Source organism: Micrasema longulum, unplaced genomic scaffold, assembly GCF_059751315.1.
Source record: "Micrasema longulum isolate JH-2025_06_02 unplaced genomic scaffold, ASM5975131v1 h1tg000435l, whole genome shotgun sequence".
Lineage (NCBI taxonomy): Eukaryota > Metazoa > Arthropoda > Insecta > Trichoptera > Brachycentridae > Micrasema > Micrasema longulum.
In genome coordinates this window covers 407,077-433,569 of record NW_028277635.1, presented here as the reverse complement: position 1 = coordinate 433,569, position 26,493 = coordinate 407,077, and the positions used below count along the sequence as shown (strand labels likewise).

Below are 26,493 nucleotides of genomic sequence, written 5' to 3'. Positions count from 1 at the left end.
TTTATTCGTAATAATATTTATATGTATGTTTTTAGGGTGATCCCGAGTATGTTGGATTCTTTCCGACGTTTCGTCTACCATTGCAGGAGTACACTGAAGATGGCTCCGGTAATAATAGCCGAAACATCGGAACAAATCCAACATACACGGAATCACCCAAAAAGATACATATTGATAACAGTGACCATGAAAACCTACGCACCTATAATAACACTTTTACTTAATATTTTATTACATTTATTCTCTAAGTACCTCAAAAACCATGTGAACATACGGCGTGAGCTTAATTCGTTCAGAATTTGCCAAACACAGCATTTTATTGTCATCGAGAACTGTGTTCATATTCTCAATCCATACTGCATCCACGGGGCCATCGCAAATAATCCATTGGTGGTCTTCTTCGGTACACTAAAAATTTTATGGCACAATATTGACTATCATCATCGTCCTCATAATTAGCCTATAATCACTTAGTGGTGAAAAGGCCCTGCATTGGTAAACCAAATGCAGTGTATTTCGATCATCTGTTACTTAAGGTTAGGTGATCAGTCTTACGCTTCAGGTGCCAGTGCAGAAATAATGAAATATTGCAGTTTAAACAACGTGTAAATTCAATACTTCATGTTCTCGCTGCCAGGATTCGAACCCAGGAGCTTAATGATGGTAGGCGAACGCACCAACCAATTCACAACGAAATGATTTTAACCTTTTAGCAGCCGTTAAGTCAAAAACAGGTTTCTGGTTCTATTTCACACACAGAACTGTATTCTTTATCCGTCTGGACCCAAATACTATTGACTGTTTTATAGAAAATGTTCAATTATCTACGTAAACGAGTTTTGATAAATAATAAAATATTGTTCCTCGATCATCAATCGTCGTGTTTCTGGAACAATTAGGCAACTAGAAATGAGATTGTTTTTTATTTTTTATATATATATTTGGACCCCTATATTTATTAGCCTTACGTGTCATGTACAAGGCTAAGGTACTCGGAAAAATCGTTTTTGTTTGTCTTGGAAATGGGATGTTCGATCACTGATTTTGGTTTATTACCTTTATGAGTCCAATCACCAGTGTTGCAAAGTTAAAGAACAATGGCGCGTGATAATTACTTTTAACTACAGTGTGGATATCTGTTAAGGATATTCCATCTTTCTTGCATTCTGCTTCAAGATTATGGCAAGAAAATGAGCACTGAAATATCAAATGAGATTGATTTATAACTGACATAAACTAATTTTTGTTTTAAATCGGTTTTGAATTAAATGAACTGGTTTTGAATCCGGTTGTGGTCCCGTGGCTAGTACCTCGAACTCACGGCTCAAAGGTCCGTTGTTCGAATCTTATTCTACCCCAACTTGATTCCTATTTTCTAATAGTAATTATTTTAAAAAATGGCCGTCAAAATGAAATGGAATGAAAGGATAAATCATAAAAATGCAAATAATTATTTTTCCAAAAAAAAACCTATTTTACAGTAAAATAGTTTGTAATAACCTGTTAGTATAATTTACTGTCATAACTTTTATAATATTAATAGAATTCAATTGAACTAGTCAATTTGAAAAAAAACAAGGAAATTTACAAACTTATTTAAAATTTATTTTTGCATGTTGTGTTCACATAATATAATTGATGAACAATATCTAAACATAACAAATTGTGATTATTATACGAATGTCGTAAGTATTGTTTATTATTTGAGTGCCATAATAAATAAAATAAATTTATTTAAATCGGTCACAGGCTGTTTTATCTTACATGGAACATTAAACATGCTTGTTATATTAGAACATCAATATTTCTTCAATGATTTCATATGATGTTTTATGAAAAGTAAAAGAACACAAACGGTTAGTGATTTATTCAAAACATAATCCAAATAGTGAATTACCACAATTCACTATATGTGATGTGGACCTTATGTTTAAACACGGTCTACGTTCAAGGCGCACGGCAGGAATGGGATAATGTGTTTTGACTGATAAATGATATTGAGTTTTGATAAAAATTGGCACAACGATGTTTGTGAATTTCGACGAGTTAATTTGTATCCTTATTTCCTTGCCGAAAAAGTTCTCCATTCCCTATCAATCGTGAAAAATTCTTGAGGGTAAAAATTCAGTGCATACTTGTCTACAAAGATTATGTTGGTTTTTTTTTGTTGTTACCTGAACTCCAGTTCTCAAAGATATTGCCAACAGTCCATCTTTCCATTCGAGAGTAAGTGGATTCACTTCTCCATACAGCTCCCCCATTGATATGGCTTTAGGATTCATCACATATTTGTGCACTTTTTGAAAATACTGATCTTCAATTCCCATATTATGAAGTTCAGTCAATGTTTCTCCAAGATTCTAAGCATCAATAAAGACATAAAAAGTTCTCAGAAACATACCAAAGTATGAAAATTTATTCAAATATTGTCGGCTGACAGCGGTGACTAGCGGGTTGTAAACCCGCTTCTGGATTCGGCAGAGTCCAGAAAAGTTGCATTGAAGATGCAGAGTCTTCAGAGACGAAGTGGCAGAATAATCGTGTAGAGTAGAGTTAAATGAGAGTAAATAATGTTTTATTTTTATCGTGTGCACATATTTATACAGCATTACGAAATCTTACCGTACAGTTTTTCTAGGCATGAGAATCGTGCCGCCATCGATGTTTAAATTCATGTTCGTTTATTTTATGTAATGTTAGAATGTTCGAGTATTTTAGTTTTTTTTTGTTTAGTGTTGTGATTCCATTTTTTTGTATGTTAGATTTAATTTGTTTTTGTTTTGTGTTGTGATTCCAATTTTTTTGTTTGTTTTGTGTTGGGATTCCATTTTTTTGTATTTTGTTTTTGTTTTGTGTTGTGATTCCATTTTTTGTGTGTTAGTTTTTTTGTTTTTGTTTTGTGTTGTGATTTCAATTTTTTTGTTTGTTTTGTATTGGGATTCCATTTTTTTGTATTTTGTTTTTGTTTTGTGTTGTGATTCCATTTTTTTGTGTGTTAGTTTTTTTGTTTTTGTTTTGTGTTGTGATTCCAATTTTTTTGTTTGTTTTGTATTGGGATTCCATTTTTTTGTATTTGTTTTGTGTTGTGATTCCATTTTTTTTTATGTTAGTTTTTTTTGTTTTTGTTTTGTGTTGTGATTCCATTTTTTGTCACATAGGGTTTGGAGATGTTATGGCCATAATACCTTTGAATAAATGTCGACCATTAGGACATATTAAGATATTGCAATGATAACTGTGAACGCCTTAAATGTAAATTATCTCCATAAAAGGCAAAAATATAAGTTCATTATACTAGAATTGGAAAATATGAGAAAAATATTACTGTTAGAATAGTAGTCTTCCCTCCACCTGTCGGCCCCACCAGCATAACTCCCCACCTGACGATCATAGTCTCGTGCAACTGGATCACCTTAGCTATCTGACACTTTTCCACTTGAAGTTTGTTCTGAAGTAACATTCTGGCTGAAAAAAATTAATTTTACCAGTGATCTTATTTTTGTTAATAAATCTAAAAATCACTTTCTTAGCATAGGTATATTAGGACTTTACGTTTTTTATGCCGATGGCGCCTTCGTACTTTTTATGTTTTTTACTATGAATAATTTATGAAAAATATTTTGTTTTCTTACGTCTATTCTGATTAATGTATGTATAATTGTTTATATTTATGTTTTCAATTCTTATTTTTGTGAAATGAATAATACAGTTTTGTGTGCGAAATACAACAAGAACCCTGGACGAGTGTTTTCGACTAGATGGCTGCTCTCAGGTAAAAAGCCCGAAAAAAGAAATCGAGTGGGAAGAAATCTCGCCTCGTTGTGTAATGGTTGGCGTGTTGGCTCACCATGCTTGAGGTTCCGGATTCGATTCCAGGTTCGGTGAAAGTTAAATATTGATTTAAAATTTTAATTCGTTTAAACTGCAATATTCTATCGTTCTTGTCACTCGCGCTTGAAGCGTAAGACTGATCGCCTTACCTTCAAATAACAGACGATTGCGTTTGGTTTACCGATGCATTCCCCTTTGCACCGCCGGGTGAGGAAAGGGAAGTGATAATGATGATTTAATTCTTATTGTCCCAATTTTACACAGGGTAAATAATGTTCAAAGAAGTTTTAAAATAAAGATAAAATCACAGCTATTATTGAATAAATAAACCTATAACTTCTTCCATCACGGCATAGTTTTTGACGGGTAACTCCACGCCTGGGAAGAGGTCTCCCAATATTCCAGCAAATAAAATTGCATCATCAGCCAAGAACTTAGGTAAGTTACTATCTCTAAGCGCACACATTAGTGTCACCTCTTCGTGCTGATCAGGGCTTGCCCTTTTTAGTGCACCTGCCATCACCTTTAAAAATATTTTTAAAAACACATAACATGAAAATCAATTTAATGAAATATTAAAAAACAATTTGTAGGCATAAAAATATTACGTATTTTTCCCAAGGGAGTTACAGATTTTTGTTAAAAAAAGCGAATGTTTAATTTACAATGACAAGTGTTAACTTTATGTTGATCGATGTACGTCAATCTTTAGTGTCATATTTTGAGAAAATGTTATGGTTCTTCCTTGACACATTGATGCATTGCCCCTTTTTCAGCTTTCAAAGACAACAGCTGGAGGCGCGATGCAGAGGCCTGGGTGAAGATCTATGCGACATCCCATCGGTGATAGGTAATAAAGAGCTCACACGAGAGGTAGTATCATACATGATAAATATAGCGCAGGAAATTGGTAAAATAAACCAAAGTAGGGAACAAAATGCCGAACACTCCTCTAGTGGAACGGAAGGCCTGTTGACTACTGCCAACAGGCCGGCTTCTCCTGAAGAGTTTCAAGTGGTTTCCTCTCCACGTGAGCAAATGCTGAGAAGTTCCTGATTAGCCCACATTAATATATCCCTCCTGATCCCAATAGTTTATACAAATTTTAAGATATTTAATAGCAGAAAAATCCACTTTTTGAAATATAAACCTTGTATATTATAAGCAAGGTAAATAATAAAGCAACTCCCATATAAAAAAAAATATTTAAAAAAAACTCAAACGTCGACGGAAACGAGGCAGCTAATAAATTGGCAAGGCTGAGAGCTGAGACAGCCCCGGTAGGCCCCGAACCCTGCTGTGGGTTGCCTAAATGTGTTCCTCGTAATGAGTTTAGGCCATGGACCAGGAAGCAGAGTGTAACGCTCTGGCAAAAAGTACCCGGTCAGCACCATGCGAAGGAACTGATAAAAGGGTATTCGCAAACTTTTGCTTTTGACCTAATAAAGCTCAGCCGAAATCAAGTGAACGGGTTATCACTAGAGCAGGCCACTGCAGATTGAACAAACTCCTTGCTAGAATGAATCTTCCGAAACTTCCAGGTGTGGGTTCCATACACATTATATGTGAATGTAATAATTTACATCATACAAGGAGCCTTATCCTCGGGGGACCACCGGTTAAACCTGAGGTTGTTAAAGAGATCGCCTCCTACCTAATAGCCTGATAATTTATGGATCTGGACTTGGAAGGGGAGATTTAGCAAAATGTAAACTCTCGCCTTTCACACAGTAGCCAGGCTCTTTATAGACCTAGGCTTGAAAAGCGCGAACTATTCACACCACCCGTCACAATAGATCTTCACAGGTCGCAGTGACGTCAGGAGCTTGCATAGCACTGACCCCCACCACTAAGAATAAGAGTAGGTACTTCTCTTTTTTGTGTATGTATTATTCCAAACCTAGTTATATCACTAAATTGTTTAAAAAAAAGGAATATCAATTTTAAGGGAATCGTCATTAGGTACTTAATTCTTTCAGACCGGATACCTAAAAAAAATTACAACCGGCAGTTAATTTTTTAATTACTGATATCCCTAAGTAAAATCTAGGGTTTTCGTTCTATATTTTTCTGTTTATGTTGGTACTCAGCATTACACAGAAAAAATGGTTATTAAATTTGGCCAGTTTGTTTTGGAGAGAATTCATATCGTCCTTCAAAAATAAATATCAATAAAACAAATTAAACAAATTTCATTGATGAATTTTTAAAAAATATTTCTTGAACAGTCTGACTAAATGACCGCGGCGAAGGTAAACAAACATTTCGCTTAAAATTGAAGCTCAAAATATTCAAATAAGATTGTATTGCCCATTGAATAGTTTTTTACTGTTGTATAACAATCTTTTAAAAATAAATGAATAACTTAATCAAATCGAAGTGTTGTGTTTTTTAAAACCATTGTACTATTACATAAGAGTTTGGAAATATGCAGCGCTTCTACATGTCCATCCATACTAATATTATAAATGAATATATATTATCATATATTTATATTTTAATTTTGCTTATTTGTATATTTATTTACCTTCTTCACTGTTTTGCAAACAGATCATAATAATACTCTGCTTAACTTAGAATAAACGCCGATTTTTTCGTCATTTGAATGTTACATGTTTATTTTTGTTTGTATGATATTTTATAATTACCAAAACACTCTTCACGGCTCTCATTCCAAAATCATAATGATCTTGTTGAGATAATTGTTCACTACAGAGTTTATACATTTGCACCATCTTTTTAGCTAAATTTCTTGATGATTCGAAACCTTCAGAGTAAAGAATTACTTCAGCAATGAGTCCTAGAACAAGGATATTAATTTAATTATGACATCGTTTAAAATGTTGTATAATATATTGAGAGAAGGTAATAATTTGTAAAGGAATTACTATTATTTATTAATTGTTGACGTTTTCCTTAATATTATGAGGATTTTCAATGCTACGGGAAATTGGATACAAAAAATATTTTCTTACAGGCGGTAAAAATTCAAACATTCAATTGTATCGCGAAATTTCTCAAAAATTAAAAAAAAAATGATTTTAATAAAAATGAAATACCTACATTTAAACTGCGTCACAAGTTTTGATAAATAAACTAATGATAGAGTTAACATATTACAACAGAGATGAAGAACATTTTAAAGAAAATGTCTTTAAAATGTTATTCATCTCTGTTATAATATGTTAATGTTAACAGCTCCCTAGGGAGTTGAATCCAGTCCTTGTCTACAAAAGTTTGGACAAACTCAAAATATTGTTAATGATAGAGTGTTGCTGTAGAATTCTGGTCTTCTGGAAGCCAACTTACCAACAGCAGGACTCTCCGATGAGTAGGGATGAAACGATACGAGTAAATACAAGTACTTACTTGATACTTTTCTTTCGATACCGATTTTGGAATCGATACTTTACAACTGAGTACTGAGTACCAAGAAGGTAATGGTCATAAATTAAAATAAATATTCAAATGATGGCAACAGTCCACTTGTCGCGTCACGCGTCACGCGTTAGTCTATGTTATTTGTTAGTTTTAGAACGGATCTTTATCCGTTTACTTGGTTGGTAATCTTGCTTGCCCTGTATTGATGAATATACTACTTGGACTATTTATCTGTGGAATATACAGAAAACGGGCAAAGGGGGGGAAACGTCATAATTTAATTTCGTTGCCTAAACTGTATTCTGTCAGAGTCGCATCGTTGCAAACTCTGCGACGTTGTATAAGCATTTTTTGTTATTTTTATTTATTTATTTTATATGTTTATTATACTTAGATCCATGTATTTACTGCTGTTTTTCTTTGCCTCTAATTTAATCCTAACAAAAAAATGACCGATACAAGTAAGTATCGATATTTTTCCTAAAAACCATGTATTTACTACTGTTTTTCTTTGCTTCTAATCCTACAAATAAATTGACCGATACAAGTAAATATCGATACTTTTCATTCGATACCTTTTAAGCGATACGGTATCGAGTAAAAGTATCGATACCTGAGTGGTATCGTTTCATCCCTACCGATGAAAACTTGTGATGTCATGGGCAAAGTAATTTTAAAATTACTTGACTTGCTGATAATACTGATATATATTTTTTAATTGTCTTAGTTTGGTAGACAAATAAAAAAAATAAAAAAAATCACTGAACTTCCTTATTACTGGAACAGGTAAAATTTTATATTCCGACTCGTAGGTTGAGAATCAATGAGGTACTGTTCATCGATCAGCATAGACCAAACGATGGTCTTGATTCTCCAAAGACCCGTCTTTGTCGTACCTATTTGTTAACTCAAGACATAATTTGGACTTTTTGGTTTAAATTTACGACGATTTAAACAAGCACTAAAGAAATAGTTCAGATCTTGTCTTGATGTCCCTTGTGTTTGTCAATTGGCGGCCTCCGTGGCGTAGCGGTTAAGACGCTTGACTCACACGGAAGGTTCCGGGTTCGATTCCCGGTGAGAACACAAAAATTAAATTGTGATTTTTCTCAAGCCTGGGTGTTATGTGATGTAATTCACCACTGTAATTGGGCCTCCTGGCCGGTGAAAAAAAAGTTGAAAAGTTAAAAAAAGTTAATGCTTCTTTTATTATTTTTAAATACTTTTAACTGTTCTTATATTGTTATATTCGTCCCTATAAATTGTATAAATGCACAATGTCTGTAAATAAATAGGATATTACTAATTGTCTTTGAAAAACTTAATATTGAAAAAGTTATTTTCCACCATAAATTTAATCATTTTATACCACAAAGTAAACAACGAAACAATATACATCACCATAATCTGGCACCATCATAGATATAGGTCTAAAAAGCGCTTTCAGATTATCGGGTAGTTCAGTTCTGCCGGCATATCCAGGGTTCATCGTAATAAACACAGCACAAGTTGCAATCAGTTTAATTTCACGGCCTTCAAACATAAATCTATAGAGAGGAGAAAACCAAGATTTTATTATGAGCAATAAAATATTATGAGCAACCTAATGGGCTTGCCACACACTCGACTAATGGCATGGAAAGTAGCGAGGAAAAGGGGCAGAGACGTAGTGTGGCAACATTACTCGTCATGGCGCACGTTATGCTCCTCGTCGTGCCCACCGCTCCCTATTTTGTCGGTTTTTGAGCACGAGTCAAAGAACCGGCAATATGAGCGCCAGTGGCTGGCCACATAATCGCGCGGTCGCAGTACGCATCGAGCGTTCACACAAGACGCACGCATCATTTTAGAATTATGTATATTTCTTTGTACGACATTGATATAATTAGCTATACTAAATATGCATAGCGCGTACGCTGCCACAGTTTCGTCGTCCATTGTATAGAAATAAAAATGGCAAGTGCGGAGCGTCGCGATCAATTGCGCGAGTAGAGCAGTGTGTGGGCGGAGAGGGCAACATCGGGCGAAAGGGCGGCAGCGCGAGGAGCATGAGCAGCGCAATGAGCATAGTGTGGCGGAGCTATAAGTTGTCAGTAAGGCGTGGACGACTAACCTCTTTTGCTTTGCTACTTTTGCATTTCTTATTGTTATAAGCTGCTGAGCTATCACAGACAACACTTCGATGTTTATTCTGTTGAACTCGTCAAAACAGCACCAAGCACCGGAAGAAACGAGCCCAGAAAAAAACCTTCCCATCATTTTGTAATCCAAACCTAAAAAAAATAATATATACTATAATATGTTCCGGTAATCAATTTTCAGTATCAGCACCTGTTATTGTATTAAGTTGATGCCAAAACGAAATCGCACATTTCCTGTTTATAAACAATAGGAAATATCTTTTTTTTTACGTTTTTAAAGTAATACTATGAAATACTGTCTGACAAAAAAAAAATCTTGCTACTTATTTGTAGCATAAAAATATTTTTAATTTTGTAATTTTGAATTCACGCAAAAACGGTCATTGCATTGACCACGCTCCTAATACGTCATGATTTTTGTTCATTTTTAACTTTAATCCAAACCATTCAAATTTTTATAAAACATCATCACGAATCTTGACGTCACAACTATACTCAGTACGTAGGTACTCGTTGATGATTTGATTCCAGAACTTAAAATAATTCATTTTCAAATGTTGAATTCTTTTTTCGAATGCTAAGCTCAAAGTCCAGTAAAAATAAATAAATGGTTAAAAATTATAAGAAATTTAAGGAAATAATCTGATTAGGTTCTATAAAAAACGAATGTTTTTGTAAACATTAAAAAAAAACTTTTTTATAGATCTTCCCAAGTTTATATTATATGCATTCTCGTCAAATGCAACCCTGGTGATGGACAAAAAAACCATTTACGCGCCTAACCTTTTTTCTACTAATGAACTGATAATATGAATATGCCCGTGGCAAAGATCTACATTTCGCCGAAGACCGCACGTAAATCGGTCCAGTAGTTATTAGTCTATCGAAGACACATTTACAAACATTGCCTTTTACATATTTAGATAAAAGATATTATGTGTAATATATATATATAGTGTATGGCTTGTGTTAGGTTTTTGTTCTTTCATTGTGCGTTTTGTTATATAAATAATGTAGATGTACATAAATGAATTATAAACATAAATATGTAGTGTTTAAAACTGTCTGAACATTTTGTTAATTATTTTTGTTTATTAAGTTAGTCTTCTTCGTTTATTCTCAAATGTAAAAATATTTTTTAAAAAGTATATGGTTAAGTGTACTCGTCACGGGTAACCCCAGTGAGGTCACATTTATTTTTATTATTATTTTTAGTTTGTAAGACAAAAAATATGAATAAATAAATATATAAAATATATATTTGTATAAAACATGACAGCATTATAGTGGATAAATTATTATAATTATACCTTCAGAGCAGTTGAAGACAACACATTGAATAGCCAAAGACTTAGCCAAGTCTTTTGTGGTTTCCGTCTTCCCAGTACCAGCGGGGCCCGCCGGCGCTCCGCCCAAGTCCAGTTGGAGAGCCCCCATAAGGCACAGGTAGCAGCGATCGGTCAGCGGAGTGATCACCAGCACACCCCCGGCGCCTATGTACTCGTGGCCATAAATGTACGAGGCGCTCGACATGCGCGCCACGCAGTTGTCGATGTCTTCTTCCCAGTAATAACGGATCATCTTCAACCAGTCGAATGAATCTCTGTGCAGAGGAAACAAGTGCAATATATGTTTGACTTCTAAAGCATTGTGTTATTCTGAATCTTCTCACGGGGGTAGAAAATATTTCTTCCGAATACAACTCGCGGATTTAAACTTTTTGCATTCGACTACATTTTGCTTCATACTTGGCTACACTGATTATTTAACGTCAAATTACGTAAAATAAACACTTTAATACTTTTATCTTATACCGTTAGGATTCATTTATTTGAAAAAAGATGTTATTTACATACATAAAAGTTTATAATAGTTCTTAAGATATTATGAACTAACTTCATAAAGCTTAAATAAAAAAAAAATATTTATAACAAAAGTTTGTCTAAAATGCGTAAAGTTATGAAATTAGAAAACGAGGTTAAAGCACATTTGATTAGAAAATTATAATAGAATAGTGAGAGAATTTCTAAAATAAAAAAAATAGAATTATACTTTTTTTTTTTTTAATAAAAATAAATATTTGCGTTCTTATGATTTACCCAAATATTTAATTTTGTGGGCCATTTTCAACGAGTTGTAAATAACTCACTATTAGAAAATGGGAATCGAGTTGGGGTAGAGTAGGATTCGAACCATGGACCTTTGGTCCGTGAGTCCGAGACACTAGCCACAGGATCACAACCCGATTAATACCTTTGGCAACTTTGTATAGTTTATTCAATTTTAAATTGTCTATTATTATAATTATTCATAAACATTTACTGATGTTATTTTTTATATGGTAACTATTTATATTTTCTCAAAACTGCATTTTTTCTAGATTATTGTTTGAGTTAATTTACGGTTATTTTTTTAATGTGTACTCAATATTATTTTGTTTATTTAATTTATACTTATTCATCACCATTCGCTCCAAATTTCATGCTTAAATTCTTATTAGTTACAAAGTATACACCTATTCGCCCCATAATGCCACGCTCAGACGTTAAAATCTTTGTGAGAATTTTTTTCCAAATTGCGCTTACTAACTGTAATTTAAAACAGTGTTTTTTAAAACATACTTTTTTGTTTATAATATTGTTATATCTTACGAAAATTGTATTACATTGTGATTTGGAAAAATAAACAAATAATAATAAAAAACTGACTCTTAAACGCGTTGATCATTTGACCACGAGGCGGATAAATATATATGTATTATTTCATTAATATTCATAATTATGAATTATGGGTCGTCGTCTTTTTTTATTTTAACTAGAAAATGAAGTGGTAAAATACGATAGTAAAATTTTATTTTGAGGTGTCTCGCATTGCAGCTAGCAGTCCCTTAAATGTGGTGCAATTATTAAACTACAAAATTCCTTATTTATCCTGCAATTTTTAAGGTATAATGCATATTATGGTTTATTTAAACGTGTTGTCCGTTAGCAAAATATTTTTTTAAATTTTAAAAATATTGCCTTATATCTTTCAATTAAACCATTTAAGTACTCACGGTCTTCGTACTTCTTTAGTTATCATGTTGGTTATTGTGTCCCGCGCATGTACATCAATGGTGATAAGAGCGCAAAGGACCTTTCTGAAGAGTTTGGATATATTCTGTCTGGTCAAAGCGGCAGAGTCATTCAAATCGGAAATATTCTCTTTTTCGAATTCAACAAGTTTTAAATCAATTTTAGTATTGGGCTTGGATTCCAAGATCTGATGAACTCTTTTCGCCCACATTATTTGAGACACTGTTAACACAACCTAAAAAAAATAAATTATAATAGTCAAATCAATAAACTTATAATTAGAAATCAAACACTGATTTGAAATAGAAATATTGTATTATAATACATTTATGTTTATATAAATTTCCTCATAATATTTCAATCATGTTTTAAAATTAAAATGAACAGCAACCTATTATAATATTATTGATATTTTTTCGACACCAATTATCTAAATTTACAAAACTATAAAGCTTCATTAATTATCTCACAATACATACTTGTATGTCAATAAATACTTACTTTGTTATATTTTCCCCGAAATTTAAATATAAATACCTAAATTCCCCATTACCTGTTAAACACTTAGCCTCACCCTTAACCATTGGTTTTTCCCTCAATTATGATTAATGTACATGCTATAGTTCATAAGATTATTTTTATTTTCTACTTAAGTACCTTGAATTATATAACTATATAAGGACATTCAATCCAAATAATCTTCACATTCGCTTGAAAATGCCCTAATAAGGCGAAACAACTGTCACGATTTTTTAATTTTTATATGTTTAAATTTGTAAAAATAAAATAAAGTGTTCAGTAGACTCAAATCAGTGTTTGATTTCTAATTATAAGTTTAAATATGGAGTTCTACAAAATAAACACCAAATCAATCAACAAGTCAAATTAATATTTAGCATCTACGTTATCTTGAAATTTTGTTGAGATAACCTGATTAGCGTGTCTCGTCATCCAATCTGTCCTCGGTCTGGTCATAAAGTCGGCCAAAGAGACTTTCATGCACTTTCTAAGGGAAGCAAACATGGCTTCTTCTACTTTTCCTAACCAATCTTCCACATTGCCTCTAGCTTTCAAACCCTTTAACAAAAGTATCGACATATAAAATATTGAAATGCGGTGTTAATGTAAAAAAAAATCTAAAAAGTTTATATTCTATGCCATTCCAATACAACACGATTTATTTTTGCCATTAACACTTTGTATCCCGGAGCCGTGTAAACACGTGATTATATAACCACGCGTTGTGTCCCGGTCCCATGTTTTCATTTGGATTATAAGCTGTCTAAAAAAGTGCATTTTATTGACATCTAGTGACTTTTATTAGTACTTTTTCGATGCAGGTAAACCACGTGAAAACACGGAACCGGGACACAACGCGTGGTTATTATAATCACGTGTTTACACGGCTTCAGGATACATAGCACAAAAAAAGGAGTGAGACCCTGTATATGTGTGAATACTGCAATGTGGCTCTCCATAAAGACCAATGTTGGCAAAAATATCATGCAAAAATGACTTATTAAATTATTGCAAATAAATATGAGAAGTCTCAGTTGATTTAACCATTTTCATAATTATGACACTTTTAAGAAACCCTTCACAATGCATGAAATTTCACCAAAATGGGCCGGGCACAGGGTAAATTCTATGTGTATTCGGTCAAAAATACGGTTTACCTTTCCCAGAAACACTTTTTCATTTTCAGGTGAAATCATAGCTGAAATATCAGTTGTCAATTCCATTTCACCTTCCGATTCCCCTTTATCACCTCCCATTTCTTCTTGTGATTCTCTTTTTTCCTTCGGTTTCATTGCAAACTCTAACTTAGCAATGGCATCAAAACATTTCCTCAAATGAGGCTGAACAGCATGAGGGTTTCGTGTCTAAACATAACATAAATTTACTAAAAAATTAATTACATTTAGTATTGCAAAACATTAATATTCAATAGTAATTATTAGCAAACCTGGGCCAAAATTTCTAATAGCTCGTCATTGGACAAAAAGTAAAAACGAGGAAAAGCAACTCGTTTTGTTTCCAAATAGGCTTCCAAGCATTTCATTATTTGATCTAGCATGCTGTTGTTTTTTATGAATGTTTCCAAAAGCAATGAATCCGTTGCAGCAGCCATTGCTAATGGGACCTTTAAAAATACAAAGATGTTAAATGACACGAATTTAACTGTTGCTAGGACTTTATTATATCACATGAACAGTATCATCAACCTTAGCTGTTCGTCTCATGATATCTTTCCAAGATTTGTCTACCAGCGTAAAAAGCCTCGCTTCATTAGGTAACTGGCGTTGAATATCGGGGGCCGAAAATAATACTTCAAGGTACATCCAAGTTTGCATGCATATAAACCATTCATTCTGAAATTTATTTAATTTAGAATTAATGAATCACAGAACTATCATAAATGCTACAATTGAGCTTCACAAAAAACAGGAGACGAAAACTTATCGAAAATTTATTAACAAATACTTTTGCTTTTTTATTTATTTATTTGTTTATTCATATTTTTTGCTTCCTATTCGACTATAAAAATATACCTATATGACTATAAATATAATTAATAATAAAAATAATGTGACCTCACTGGGGTTTCCCGTGCCGAGGACACTTATATCCGAATGCAGAGACAAACCTTAAGGTGAGGTAAGTACATTATATTGTATTCACCTTTGGGTTATTCTCTGCATATGAGATTATAATGTTCTTTCCTCACCTTAAGTTTTGTCTCTGCATACGGGTATTAACAATATACTTTTTTAAAATTACCTTTGAGAAGTAACAAAGAAGACTAACTTAAAAAACAAACATAATTAACAAATATTCAGACAGTTTTAAAAACATGGTATTTATGTAAATCTATATTATTTATTTTACAAAACACACAATGAAAATAATAAAAACCTAACATAAGCTATTGGTATGGGGGAATGAGACAATCCATTTTTCTTCTACCTAGCTCCACTATCCATTTTTTCATGGCCTTTTTAAACATTTTTTCGTAACTAATTGTTTAAATAGATAGTGGAAGTAGGTTATAGATTTTAATTTTTTTGTCTAAATAATTTAATTTATCGTTACTCGGAATATTATAAAAAATGTGATGTAATATACAATTTTTCTAGTTTTCAAATCACATTCATAATCGCAGTGCTTAAGAAGAATACAGTCCGTCATATATATTACCAATGTTTTAGAGAATTGATCCATAAGCCTTTCCCATTCTTCAACTCTACTCTTGATGGACGTACAATTTCTGGAACTCAATATTATTCCAATTGTCATGACACTTTCATCAATCGCTGTCTGGACCTCTTCTAAACTTCCAAGCATGAAAATATCTTTATACTCGCGATATGGCAAGACGGGAAGTTCTAGTACTTTCCATATATTTTCAATCTATAAATAAACGTCAAGTGAATGTCGAAATTCCTTTCCAAATGAGAAAAACAAATATTGCAAGTTGCTTCAATGGCTCTTTGTAATATGGGTTAGTAAGCATATATTGTGTCTACCTTTTTCAGAAGTGCTTCTAAGGATTCTTCCGAGCTGGCAAGGCCAGAAATTTCTGAAATCGCTTCGGAATGATCAAAGACACCGAGATTTTCCAGTAGTTCTAACGTCATGAAAGTGTCGATTGTGAATCTTGTATTTAAAATAGACTCAATTTGCATCCAGTGTCTTGGCTTTAGAGCTGGATTTTTCAAGTATGTTATGGTGACCAGCTAAAAAAAAATACAGTTGAACGTAGTTATGCAGAAAAAAGCCAGTCCACAATTTTGAAAAAAATTGATATTGATGTCGTCGGGTGCAGTGAGGTCAATTCTTTGTTTTGCTCAAAACCGCCAGGCCGCTTATATACAAACAACTGAAAAAATCACCTTCTGAAAATTGTGCCTATCACACAAAAACTACATTTCTCAATTTGCAGAAAACACCCACACCGCTAGAAAAATCTTAAGGTACTCAAAAAATCATTTAAACTGTTAAATACGTAATTAGATTCTGGTTTGTAATATTAAAAAAATATTTTGAGTTTGTCCTGATGTTTGTAGACAAAATACTGGATTTCACCCCCTAGGGAGTCATTAAGATTAACAAATTACAACAGAGGTGGAGGACATTTTAGAGAAGGGAATATGGAAGTCTAAACATTTACATGGCTAATGACTTGTCGTTGGCTGGTTTAAGTGGCCATTTTACACACTGTGTAACATTCACCATTTTGCCCATGTTTGAACATCCATATTTCTCCGATTCTTCCATCTATTGGTTTTAGTGAAGTTAAAGAGTTGAAACCTTTATTGTTGTAAAATAATTTGATTGATGTGAAATCTAGTCATTATCTACAAACATTTGGACAAACTCAAAATACTGTAATAAAACCAACTGGTCCAAGAAGAAGTATGAAAATTTGAAAATTGTTTTCAGGCGTTGCCTAGTATGTGAAATAATTCGATCAAATGAATCGTATACCCTGTCAATATAACTTGCCTTAATTTTCATGTCTTCAACACTATCCCTTAATCCGGGAACTATTTTATTTGGCGGTAAGCTTTTTTCTATTTTGTTAATAACCTTTCCGTAGTTTACAGTAGTTGTTTGAACTTCTTCCAAGTTGAGTTTATGGAAGTCTGATTTATACCTAATTTAAAACAATTAAAATAATTAGAATTTCATAAGAAAAAATAAAATAATTAAAATATAGGTTTTCCGATATTATCTAGTGCAGAGGTCAAACGTAAAAAAGTCCATGAGATAAAATATTTTTTAGATTATTCGTTTTATCTCTCGTAGATGAAGTGCATTAGGAATCTTAGAAAATGTCAATATTGGTTTTGATAGATACATTAAAAATACTGCTACATACAAAATTAGCTGATAAATTTACACATTCCTTTATCTAGACTCCATAACAATAATTGTCGCAGTCATATTGATCGTAACAAATACATAATCAATTAAATGCAAGCTAGATTGAATTGAAATATCAGAACGGAAAAACAAATAAAAAACAACATTTAAAATGAATTATGGTAGAATGTTATTAGTATTTTCCATTGATGATAATAATTTGTGTTTGGGACCCTGCCATTTCAAGATCTAATTATTGACATTTTATATTATCCGAGCTAAACCCGGCAATGCTTTGCTATTGCTCCATTGCTAGATTTAAGTACATATATGCTTGTATAGACTAAATTAACACAATCAAAAGTTTGATTACAACGGGAAGTCAACAGAATTATCTTCGACTGTCTATTAAGAAAAATTGATATTTGTGTACGAAAAGGAGTATATTTGCATGAATACTTAAAGTGTCATCATAAATTTTTAATTTAACACGTTTAAAAGAAAAAAATATAAATGCATATTCTGTTTTTCATACAGAAAACTTTATTTTACTTCGTAGATAAAATTTAAGATGAATGTTAACTTCCCATTGTAATCGCGGCCCTGGTCTTTTATGCCTTACCAAAATAGATAAATCATACCGTGTTTCCTCTTACGATTAAACATTGTTAAGTACGCCGCACTTACAAAACTTTACTTCATAATGCTTTTACAAACCATAGAATGAGTATAACATTTACGATCCTAACTTTTTTTTTACAGATTTTTAATCTTATTGAAGATTTTTAGAGTTATAAAAATACCAAGCGTGAATCCCACCATTTTGTCAGTCAAGTGGTTATTCTGTCTATGGAAGACACACATACGAACTTTTTTTTGTTTACGAGTATATAGATTGTACGTCATAAGAGAGGTTATATTACTAAAACAAAAAATAGTTTACTTTACCAGCTTTCTCTTAGGCCACCCCATTCGAGGTGAGATTTCCATAAAAGTTGTCTAAGCTGAATTTCTTGGACGACATCTGCCATTGCATCTATTCTCGTGACATGCATCTACAGAAGTTAATATGTAAGTCATATGGAATATTACCAGCGCAAGGATTTTAATAAGTGTATTATTAAAACGTACTTTGAACACTCTTTGCCATTCCTGGATTTGTTTATACGTTTCCTGGTGTTTCCCAATTCTTTCTGCCATTACTTCTAGTGCTGAAATAACTTTCTCAGGATCGGAGTTTATATCCATAAGCCAGGATTTCTTAAATTAATAAAAAATAAATCAGACAAAAAAATACGCGTGATTATGACCGAAGTGTAGGCTTCTATGATGATTTTATTATTGATTCCAAGTAATAGGTTACCTGAAGACTGAAGTGTAAGCTTCTAAAGTGACTTTATTATTGATTCTAAGTAAAATGACGGTGAATAGATAGCTGAAGAGTGAGCAGAATTTGTTGGAGGAAAATGTACCCGAAAACAAATCTTTATATTAAGACAGGTTATCGAAAAAGCAAAAAATTAAAATGAATCGCAATACAAATTATATTCTGAAGGCTTCAAGAAAGATTTTGACTCTGTGAAATGGGAAACATTATGCACCATTTTAGATGAAATGGGAGTACCTTATCATCTTGTTTTCCAATTAAAAAGCCTACACGAAGGTAACTATGCTACGGTGAGACTAGATAGCGCCGACTCGGACGTATTTGAAACTCGTGGTGGAGTTCGTCAGGGATATATCTTGTCACCCCTACTATTCAATACATAATATTATATCATGAGAATAATATTGGAGAACTGGGTCAAGGGCATCTCTATTAATGGAAGACGAACATCGAATTTGAGAAACGCTGATGACACTACTCTCCTTGCCAATAATGAAGACGACATAAGTGAACTTCTTTGTTTACTAAAAAAATACTCGCAATAATTTCGGCCTTGAAATCAAGAGGGAAAAGACCAAAATGATGATAATTGATCGGAGAAATGAGAAACCGGAAATAACTCAAAGTGGAAATTTCGAGGTCATTAATGGGTATATTTATCTGGGCTCCATGATGGTAAACAGATGAGGGTGCGTTGCTGAAATCGAGAGACGAAATGCCATTGCACGCTCTGCGATGGAAAAATTGAAAAAAGTTTGGCAATAATAATGTCACCAAGTCTACCAAAATAAAAATGGTTAAAACCCTAGTTTTTCACAAATTCTTGTACGACGTAAAAACGTCGACCCCGAGAGAAAGAGAACGAAGAAAAATAGACGCTTAGAATGCTGGCGTAGAATGATTCGGGTACCATGGACAGCTCATACCACTAATGTCTCTATAATCCGAGAACTGGGTATTGAACAGCATCTTATACAATACATAAATAAAAAATATAACTCAACTCTTTTACTCTTCGATTAGAGGTGGCATATTCCTATTGAAATATTTTGTATAGACAGAAGCCCATATAAAAGTACAAGTTGTTATTTCGGACATTGATCTTGGAATTCAGATCAGGGCGCAGAAGATAACTTGTACATAATTTTTACCCTTATGACTTCTAATTTGCTAACATTTTTTACAAGAGGACGGAGAGAAGCGGAGTACCATTTTTTCAAGACAACTTATCGCATGTGCACGAAGTATTTCTTTCAATTTGTAAAGCTATTTATCTTTTTTTCTTCTTCTTCTGTAACCATTATAATATTCATAACCGCGAAATCTGTTATTGATCTCATTAAAAAAAAATTAATCTTGTTTTTGTTGTAGGCTCCAGAAAATTCCATAGTAAAATATTAAACCAAAATGTATTTTTAAAAACTCATATTATTAAGTAAATAAATCTCACCAGTACTTCATTCCTAAGATCGTTGAGTTCGTTGATTAATAAATCAATATCAGTATTAATTTGAGAGTTGAATTTTTTGGCAAGACGGTCTCTTGATTCTAGAGCTCTTTCGCAATTAGCTCTAAGTGTTCCCAATACTTGCCCTAAACCTACAAATACAAAAAAGGATGGTAAATTTAGGAGGGATGATTTGTAACTATGCTCTCTGCTAAAACGAAAGAGTTTCGTCGACATTAGTTATTAGTTTTTTCTCTTCTATTTTTCTGTGAGTAGTCAACACATCGCACCTTGAGTGTAAAATCGAAGTATATGCAAATACTGTAGTTTTGAGATATGGGAGTTTGAATTTTTTGAAGCGTCAACGCTTCCATTTAAAATTACTTCCCTTTTATATTTTCAAGCTTGTGACAAATGTGATTGTTTATTGTTTTACGTTTAAATCTCAAAAATTAGAAATTCGAATTTATTTTGGTTATACACAGACGCTGACGGTGCGGCACAATTCATTGGGTAGTCATATGCTTTCTAATGAGAACACTTGAAATCCGATAATTTTTGGTGATTGTTACACAGGGTGTAAAGTGGCCACTTAAACCAGCCAATGGCAGGTCAAGAGCCTTGTAAATGCCTAGACTTCCATATTCCCTTCTCAAAAATGTTTTTCCTCTCTGTTGAAATAAATTAAAAGCAGTTCTTGACACCAATGTATAATGTATACGTATATAGTATGTATACACGCAGCCAAAGTATAAAAACTGAAAACGATTTTCAGGCTTTTCCTGGTATGTAAACAATTTGGCGATGATATCTGGGCGAGTGGAATGGATTAAATTTTGAGGTTCGAGGATTAAATTGTAGAATAGTAAAAATACGTATTTAGTTTTTTTCCACTTTTATTAATAAAAGTGGAATAAAACTCTATACGTGTTTTTTAATATTATAAATAAAATATAGTTCCACCAAGAAATGTCAGTAGAAAAACTCAATATATAAAATTGTTGAAGCTTCTTGAAATATTAATTTTATTATTTATATTATTTTATTTTGAATCTTGATATAGGGCACACATTAACATACTTTTTTGTATGCTCTAATATAAAATTGTTTAACACATATGTCAAGATTTATATTTCCCGTAGTTTTTGTTTGAATCTCAATTCATAGTATGAGCACGCGTCATAAATGTCAGATTTGGAAGAATAGAACCAATAAATATCTCTTAATAAAATCAACAAATGTAAAAGTTGAGAAAATAAATATCATTGCAAAATGGTCATCTATCTCTAAATGTTTGTCAATTAAGATGGAGGTCTTTAATTGCCATAATTTTATCAATGATCCAATTACCCAAATATTCTTGCATGTCGTCAGGGGGTATAATCATGCCATACTCCCCCATCATGTCGTACAGCTCTCGAATATACTCCAATTGTTCTTCTAACTTTACAACCTGGTCCTCAACACCGTTGAGCATCGTGTTGTACTCTATAATTTCAGAAGAAGTCACTGGTTCTGTATTTATATCGTTGGTAACTTTTTCAGAGGCTTCAATGACTCCTTGAACCATTTCTCGACCAATGCTTTAGGAAAACAAACAGATAAATCAACTCAAAAATTATATACAGTATATAACGATAAAACAACATTCTTTTCAATAAATTATTCACGAAACATAAAGAGCTTTGTTTGTATTTTATCTTGATTTATTGTTTGCGTTTTCTATCAAACTTTTTTTCATTGTTATGATTTTTAATCATAAAGTCTCAAGTGAACCTACGCCTATGTAAAAAATATACCCACATACATTGAGTTTTCTATGCAGGTTTTCAATTAGGTATCTATTACGTTCACTAATTTAAAACAGTAAAAAACAGAGATTTTTTTTTAAGGATCAAGAAAAATTCTAAGAAATCAATTCCTAGATTGTACTGGAACTTTACATTTTTTCTCTACTTCAGTGCTCCGCAACCTTTTCTCACATACAACATACCAAAGTTCTTCCTAGAATTCCGTGGCACTCCAAAAGCTAAAATATATAGATTTCAATTTATTACACAATTTCTTATTTGATAAGTATGCGTACGTAGAAACTGTATTTTATTTACTATTATGCAATCTTAATAATTATTGCAAAGTTATTACTGATTAATTTTATCCCTGCGCTTGTTTCAATGGACACAAAAGTTTCATATATGGCTCTATATTTGACAGCGCAACTCGAAGTTATTGGTCAAGTCGGGTTGTGGTCCCGTGGCTAGTATTGCGGATTCACGGATCAGAAGTCCGAGGTTCGAACCCCGCTCTACCCCAACTTAATTTACATTTTCTAATAGTGAGTTATTTACAACTCGTTGAAAATGGCCACCAAATTGAAATATTTGGGTACATTATAAAAACGCCAATATTTATTTATTTTTAAAAAGAAAAAAGTCCTCTTAAGCATGACCGCTTATCATTTTCAATAAATACAAGCGTTGAAAAACTTTTCTCGTATAAATATGTCATCAAAAATGATACTTGCATTAGGATGGTTTTGTTGGAAATGCGAGGATATTCATTCTTTACGGAAACCCTGAAAACATATAATGGAACTTCGACAAAATAAAGCTTTAATGTCCCGCTATTGCTCAATAGGGAAATATAACTTTTTTTTCTTTTTACAATTTTATAGTAATAAGGGTCTAGGAAATACTGTCGAGTAAAATATTTTTTTTTACGACTTATTAGTATTAATAGCATGAAAAAAAAAAAATTATAATTTAGTATTCCTGCAAAAACAGTGATTGCATTGGCCACGCCCCTAATAATACGTCACAATTCATGGTTATTTGTTCCCGGCCATTGAAATTTGTTGAGAACATCATCACGAATCTTGACGTCACAACAACCAAAGCCAAACACGTTGCATTTTTCTAGCAACGTATTTATTATTAAATTTCTTTTGTACATTCATGTATGAAATCATTTCTCCACAATATCCGTATTGATTTTGAAAATACAATTATTTTTCTAAATCTATTTCATATATTTTTATCGGCATTCGTAGTGTGTGATATTTCCTTATACTATAAATTTCTCTAGAATTCGCAGAGACGGTACCTCCGTAGACTTTAGAATGAATTGGATAATTAATGAATTAATTGCAATAGTGGGAATATTGTCTAATTTGACTGCGTCACACCTGAATCGGCTCAAGGCACACCAGTCTGCCGTGGCACACCGGTTGCGGAGCACTGCACTGTCTGTTTAATTTTTCAACACTTGATTGTATAATTATTATGAATGATTTATCGCATTTGCGTGAAAAAATATGCTTAATGAATAGGCATATATGTTAATAAATTTAACCCTCTTTTTGATATATTTAATACTTGTCTGCTTTAATTAAATAAAAAATTATGTCAAGTACAATGTAATAAGTCGCTAGTTAAATCAATGTTTAAATTAGTCACTCTCTTGCTACTAAATTATTAAAGTGATGAAATAACCTTTCTGTACCAAAATCACTCGCAAACGAGTGGAGGCGTATATAAAAATAAAAAAAAACCTTTCTGTAATATTTGTTTATATAAATATGTGTATGTGCTTTTAATATCTTTTTTTTTCTTTATTCTTTCAGATATATTAAATTACACTTTGTTTTTAATTACAAACTTAATAAATTACAAACTTTTGAATTACTTCTACTATATCTTCTTAAACATGTTTTTATCAATTAAAATTATTATGAAAATAAAACTTAGTTATTAGTGTTACACTATTTATTCTTTTACAAGAACACAACAAAGTTTGATTATTTTTAATTTAAGTTTAAGTATTTATTTTCATAATAATTTATAATGAAGTGTTACGAAGTGAATGCCGATTCAATTAAAAATATGTTTTTATCAACTTAATTTTTTAACCTTTGTACTCAACTGCTTCCTATTTTTGTTTATAAACTTTATTACGTATTATGTATTATGCAAATTCGTACTGTAAAAGCTCTATGGGCGTTTAATGTAGAAAAAAATATATCAACACAAGATGTTCTTTAAACCCTGTCATAATCCGAAAGCACGATGATCAGTGTTAGCAAGAAGACATATTGGCACATTAAAATATATTTTTAAAACGAATAAAATTAAAAAAAAAAAAATATTAAAAAAACCAATGGTTGGTAATTTCTGCAGGGGAGAAACGAGAAGGGGAGAGGGGGGAGTCTGACAAACCGTTATATACACGGCCGCGCCCCCCTCGCTTGTCCCCTGCAAAAGTAAGCAACCATTTGTTCTTTTTAATATTTTATTTTTACAAAATTTCTTCGTTCTAAATATGTTTTTAAATATGCCTATATGTCTTCTTGCCCATACTGATCATCGTGGTTTTGGATGTGACAGGGTTTAAAGAACACCTGTATGTATATGTGCATACCTGGGTGTTTCATATGCCAAGATATCAAACAGTCTAGCGGGTTGAGCGATGATTGTATTTTTCATCGGTATTACGCAGATAAAGAAAACTCCCAAAGTCTGATAAGACGAAATCCTTTCATTTCTTTTTATTTCATCGCGATACCGAACACAGTAGCTCTTCAGAACTGCCAAATCTCTTTCGGTTCTTAATAATTCCACATCAGTTTCAATATCTTCTTTAAACATATGCCAAATAGGTTCAAATCTTCTCAAAAATAAACCAATGGCGTCATATCCACCGGGAAAAAAGTTGATTAAGAACTCTCTGTCAGATAACATGTCTGTATCTTGGTTTAAAATGAATGCTTGCAGATTTAAAATGAGCACAACGTTTATATCGTCGACACCAGATTGTTCGTAATAGTGAACGAAGCAATCTTCAAGTTGAAATCTTTTCATTCTGTATAAGGTCGAGTCCCATAGGTTTATGATTTTTGTAAATATTTCAATGGTCTCGGTGGATGGAGGGGTCAATATGGGCGAAAAATCATTCGAAATAGACAGCTCTACTTGTAAGAGTGGCCACTGTTAAATAAAATAAATAATTGACAAGTCATTACCGTTTCGCTATTCGAATTCAGCGGTGCATAGGGCACTGCATTGGAATTCTAATGCGGAAGTTTAGTGCTACGGAAAATTGGATGCAAAAACTGTTTTTTCACGCGCGGTAAAAATTAAAGCATTTAATTGTACCTCCGGCAGAGTTTCTTGAAAATGAATGAAAAAAAATAAATGTTTTTAATAAAAACGAACAACATTGAACGACGTCACTAATTCTTCCAAATCAACCAATGTTAAAGGGTTGTGGTAGATTTCCGGTTTACGGAAAGCCAATTCACCAATCAGGAGAACTCACTTCCAGAATTTAAAATTACAAAACTTTAAAAATCATACCGCTGCGCTGATAATAAAATGTACTGAATAATATTTTTTTAATTTTGTCTTGGTTGATAGTCTATTAATAATTTTAAAAATATATAAAAGCCACTGAACTTCCTCATTGCAGCGTATCTTGATCAGTTTTGTTCCATGGAAAGTTAGTTTCTAACATGGAGGAAGGAAGGTTTAGATGCCAGAGCAGGAACAATTAAATATTTCATTGTAGAACCACCTAGAAAACCGATACTTCACATTTACCCTACCAGGAACCTAATCTGGAACCTCAAAATCGGTAGACTAACGAGCCAACCACTAAACTACGAGGCGAACTTATCACCTCTCGATTCATTAATATTGAGTTTTTGCTTGAGAGTGGCAATCGAGTCGAAAACACTCGTCCGGGGTCCTGGTTCCATTTCACACTCATAACTGTATTCTTTACCCGCTTGGACACTTATTTATTATTTCATTTATTTATTGAATTATAAAAGTACACATGTGTATCGGACATCGCCGCGCGTGCGATAATGCAACGTACAACGCGGCCTGTGACGCGGCGAACGAGCGCCAAACATTAGGCACCGACACCAAGCCGAGCGGCCCTTTTGCGGGCGCCCAGGCGAAGATGGTAGCTGCACGGGGAAAATGGTGGGAATGACCACGGAGAGACGGTCGAACCCCCGGCCGCGACTGAAGCTTCCCGAGTGGCCGCTAGGGCGACGAATGGCGCTCGGACGAGAGTGTGCGGTGCCAGTGTTTTTATGTTAATATTTGAATGTCATGTTTTTCTGTCTATTTTCGGCTAGGAGTCTCGATTTGTAATCTAACTAGCTGCCCCTTAAATAAAGACCGTTAATTATGTAACTCGCAGGGGCAGAAGTTAGAATATCGAGACCCTAGCCACATATTTGTATCAGATTGCGGGGAATCAGACTCTGTCAAATCCTTTAAAACTCATGTCACCCTTTTTCTCAGTATGTAGGACCTTTCCCTGTATCATTTCTACATTAAATAAGATACGGGGAAGAGG

General features: G+C 32.9%; 1 protein-coding gene across 1 annotated transcript in view; it reads right to left on the bottom strand.

Moving 5' to 3' along the window:
* The window catches only part of Dhc16F (Dynein heavy chain at 16F), a 96,665-nt gene that overhangs the window by 49,039 nt on the left and 21,133 nt on the right, over window positions 1–26,493 (bottom strand). The window contains exons 9-29 of the mRNA XM_088226499.1: window positions 24,862–25,109; window positions 21,478–21,710; window positions 20,131–20,279; window positions 18,425–18,553; window positions 18,242–18,348; window positions 16,934–17,084; window positions 15,955–16,164; window positions 15,626–15,838; window positions 14,653–14,799; window positions 14,394–14,570; window positions 14,104–14,310; window positions 13,358–13,504; window positions 12,409–12,662; window positions 10,664–10,956; window positions 9,326–9,485; window positions 8,614–8,759; window positions 6,480–6,631; window positions 4,162–4,354; window positions 3,326–3,465; window positions 2,175–2,360; window positions 253–408 (exon numbers count right to left, since the gene is read on the bottom strand). Coding sequence (XP_088082625.1) covers window positions 253–408; window positions 2,175–2,360; window positions 3,326–3,465; window positions 4,162–4,354; window positions 6,480–6,631; window positions 8,614–8,759; window positions 9,326–9,485; window positions 10,664–10,956; window positions 12,409–12,662; window positions 13,358–13,504; window positions 14,104–14,310; window positions 14,394–14,570; window positions 14,653–14,799; window positions 15,626–15,838; window positions 15,955–16,164; window positions 16,934–17,084; window positions 18,242–18,348; window positions 18,425–18,553; window positions 20,131–20,279; window positions 21,478–21,710; window positions 24,862–25,109 — 3,798 coding nt within the window. The remainder of the gene's footprint in view (window positions 1–252; window positions 409–2,174; window positions 2,361–3,325; window positions 3,466–4,161; window positions 4,355–6,479; window positions 6,632–8,613; window positions 8,760–9,325; window positions 9,486–10,663; window positions 10,957–12,408; window positions 12,663–13,357; window positions 13,505–14,103; window positions 14,311–14,393; window positions 14,571–14,652; window positions 14,800–15,625; window positions 15,839–15,954; window positions 16,165–16,933; window positions 17,085–18,241; window positions 18,349–18,424; window positions 18,554–20,130; window positions 20,280–21,477; window positions 21,711–24,861; window positions 25,110–26,493) is intronic.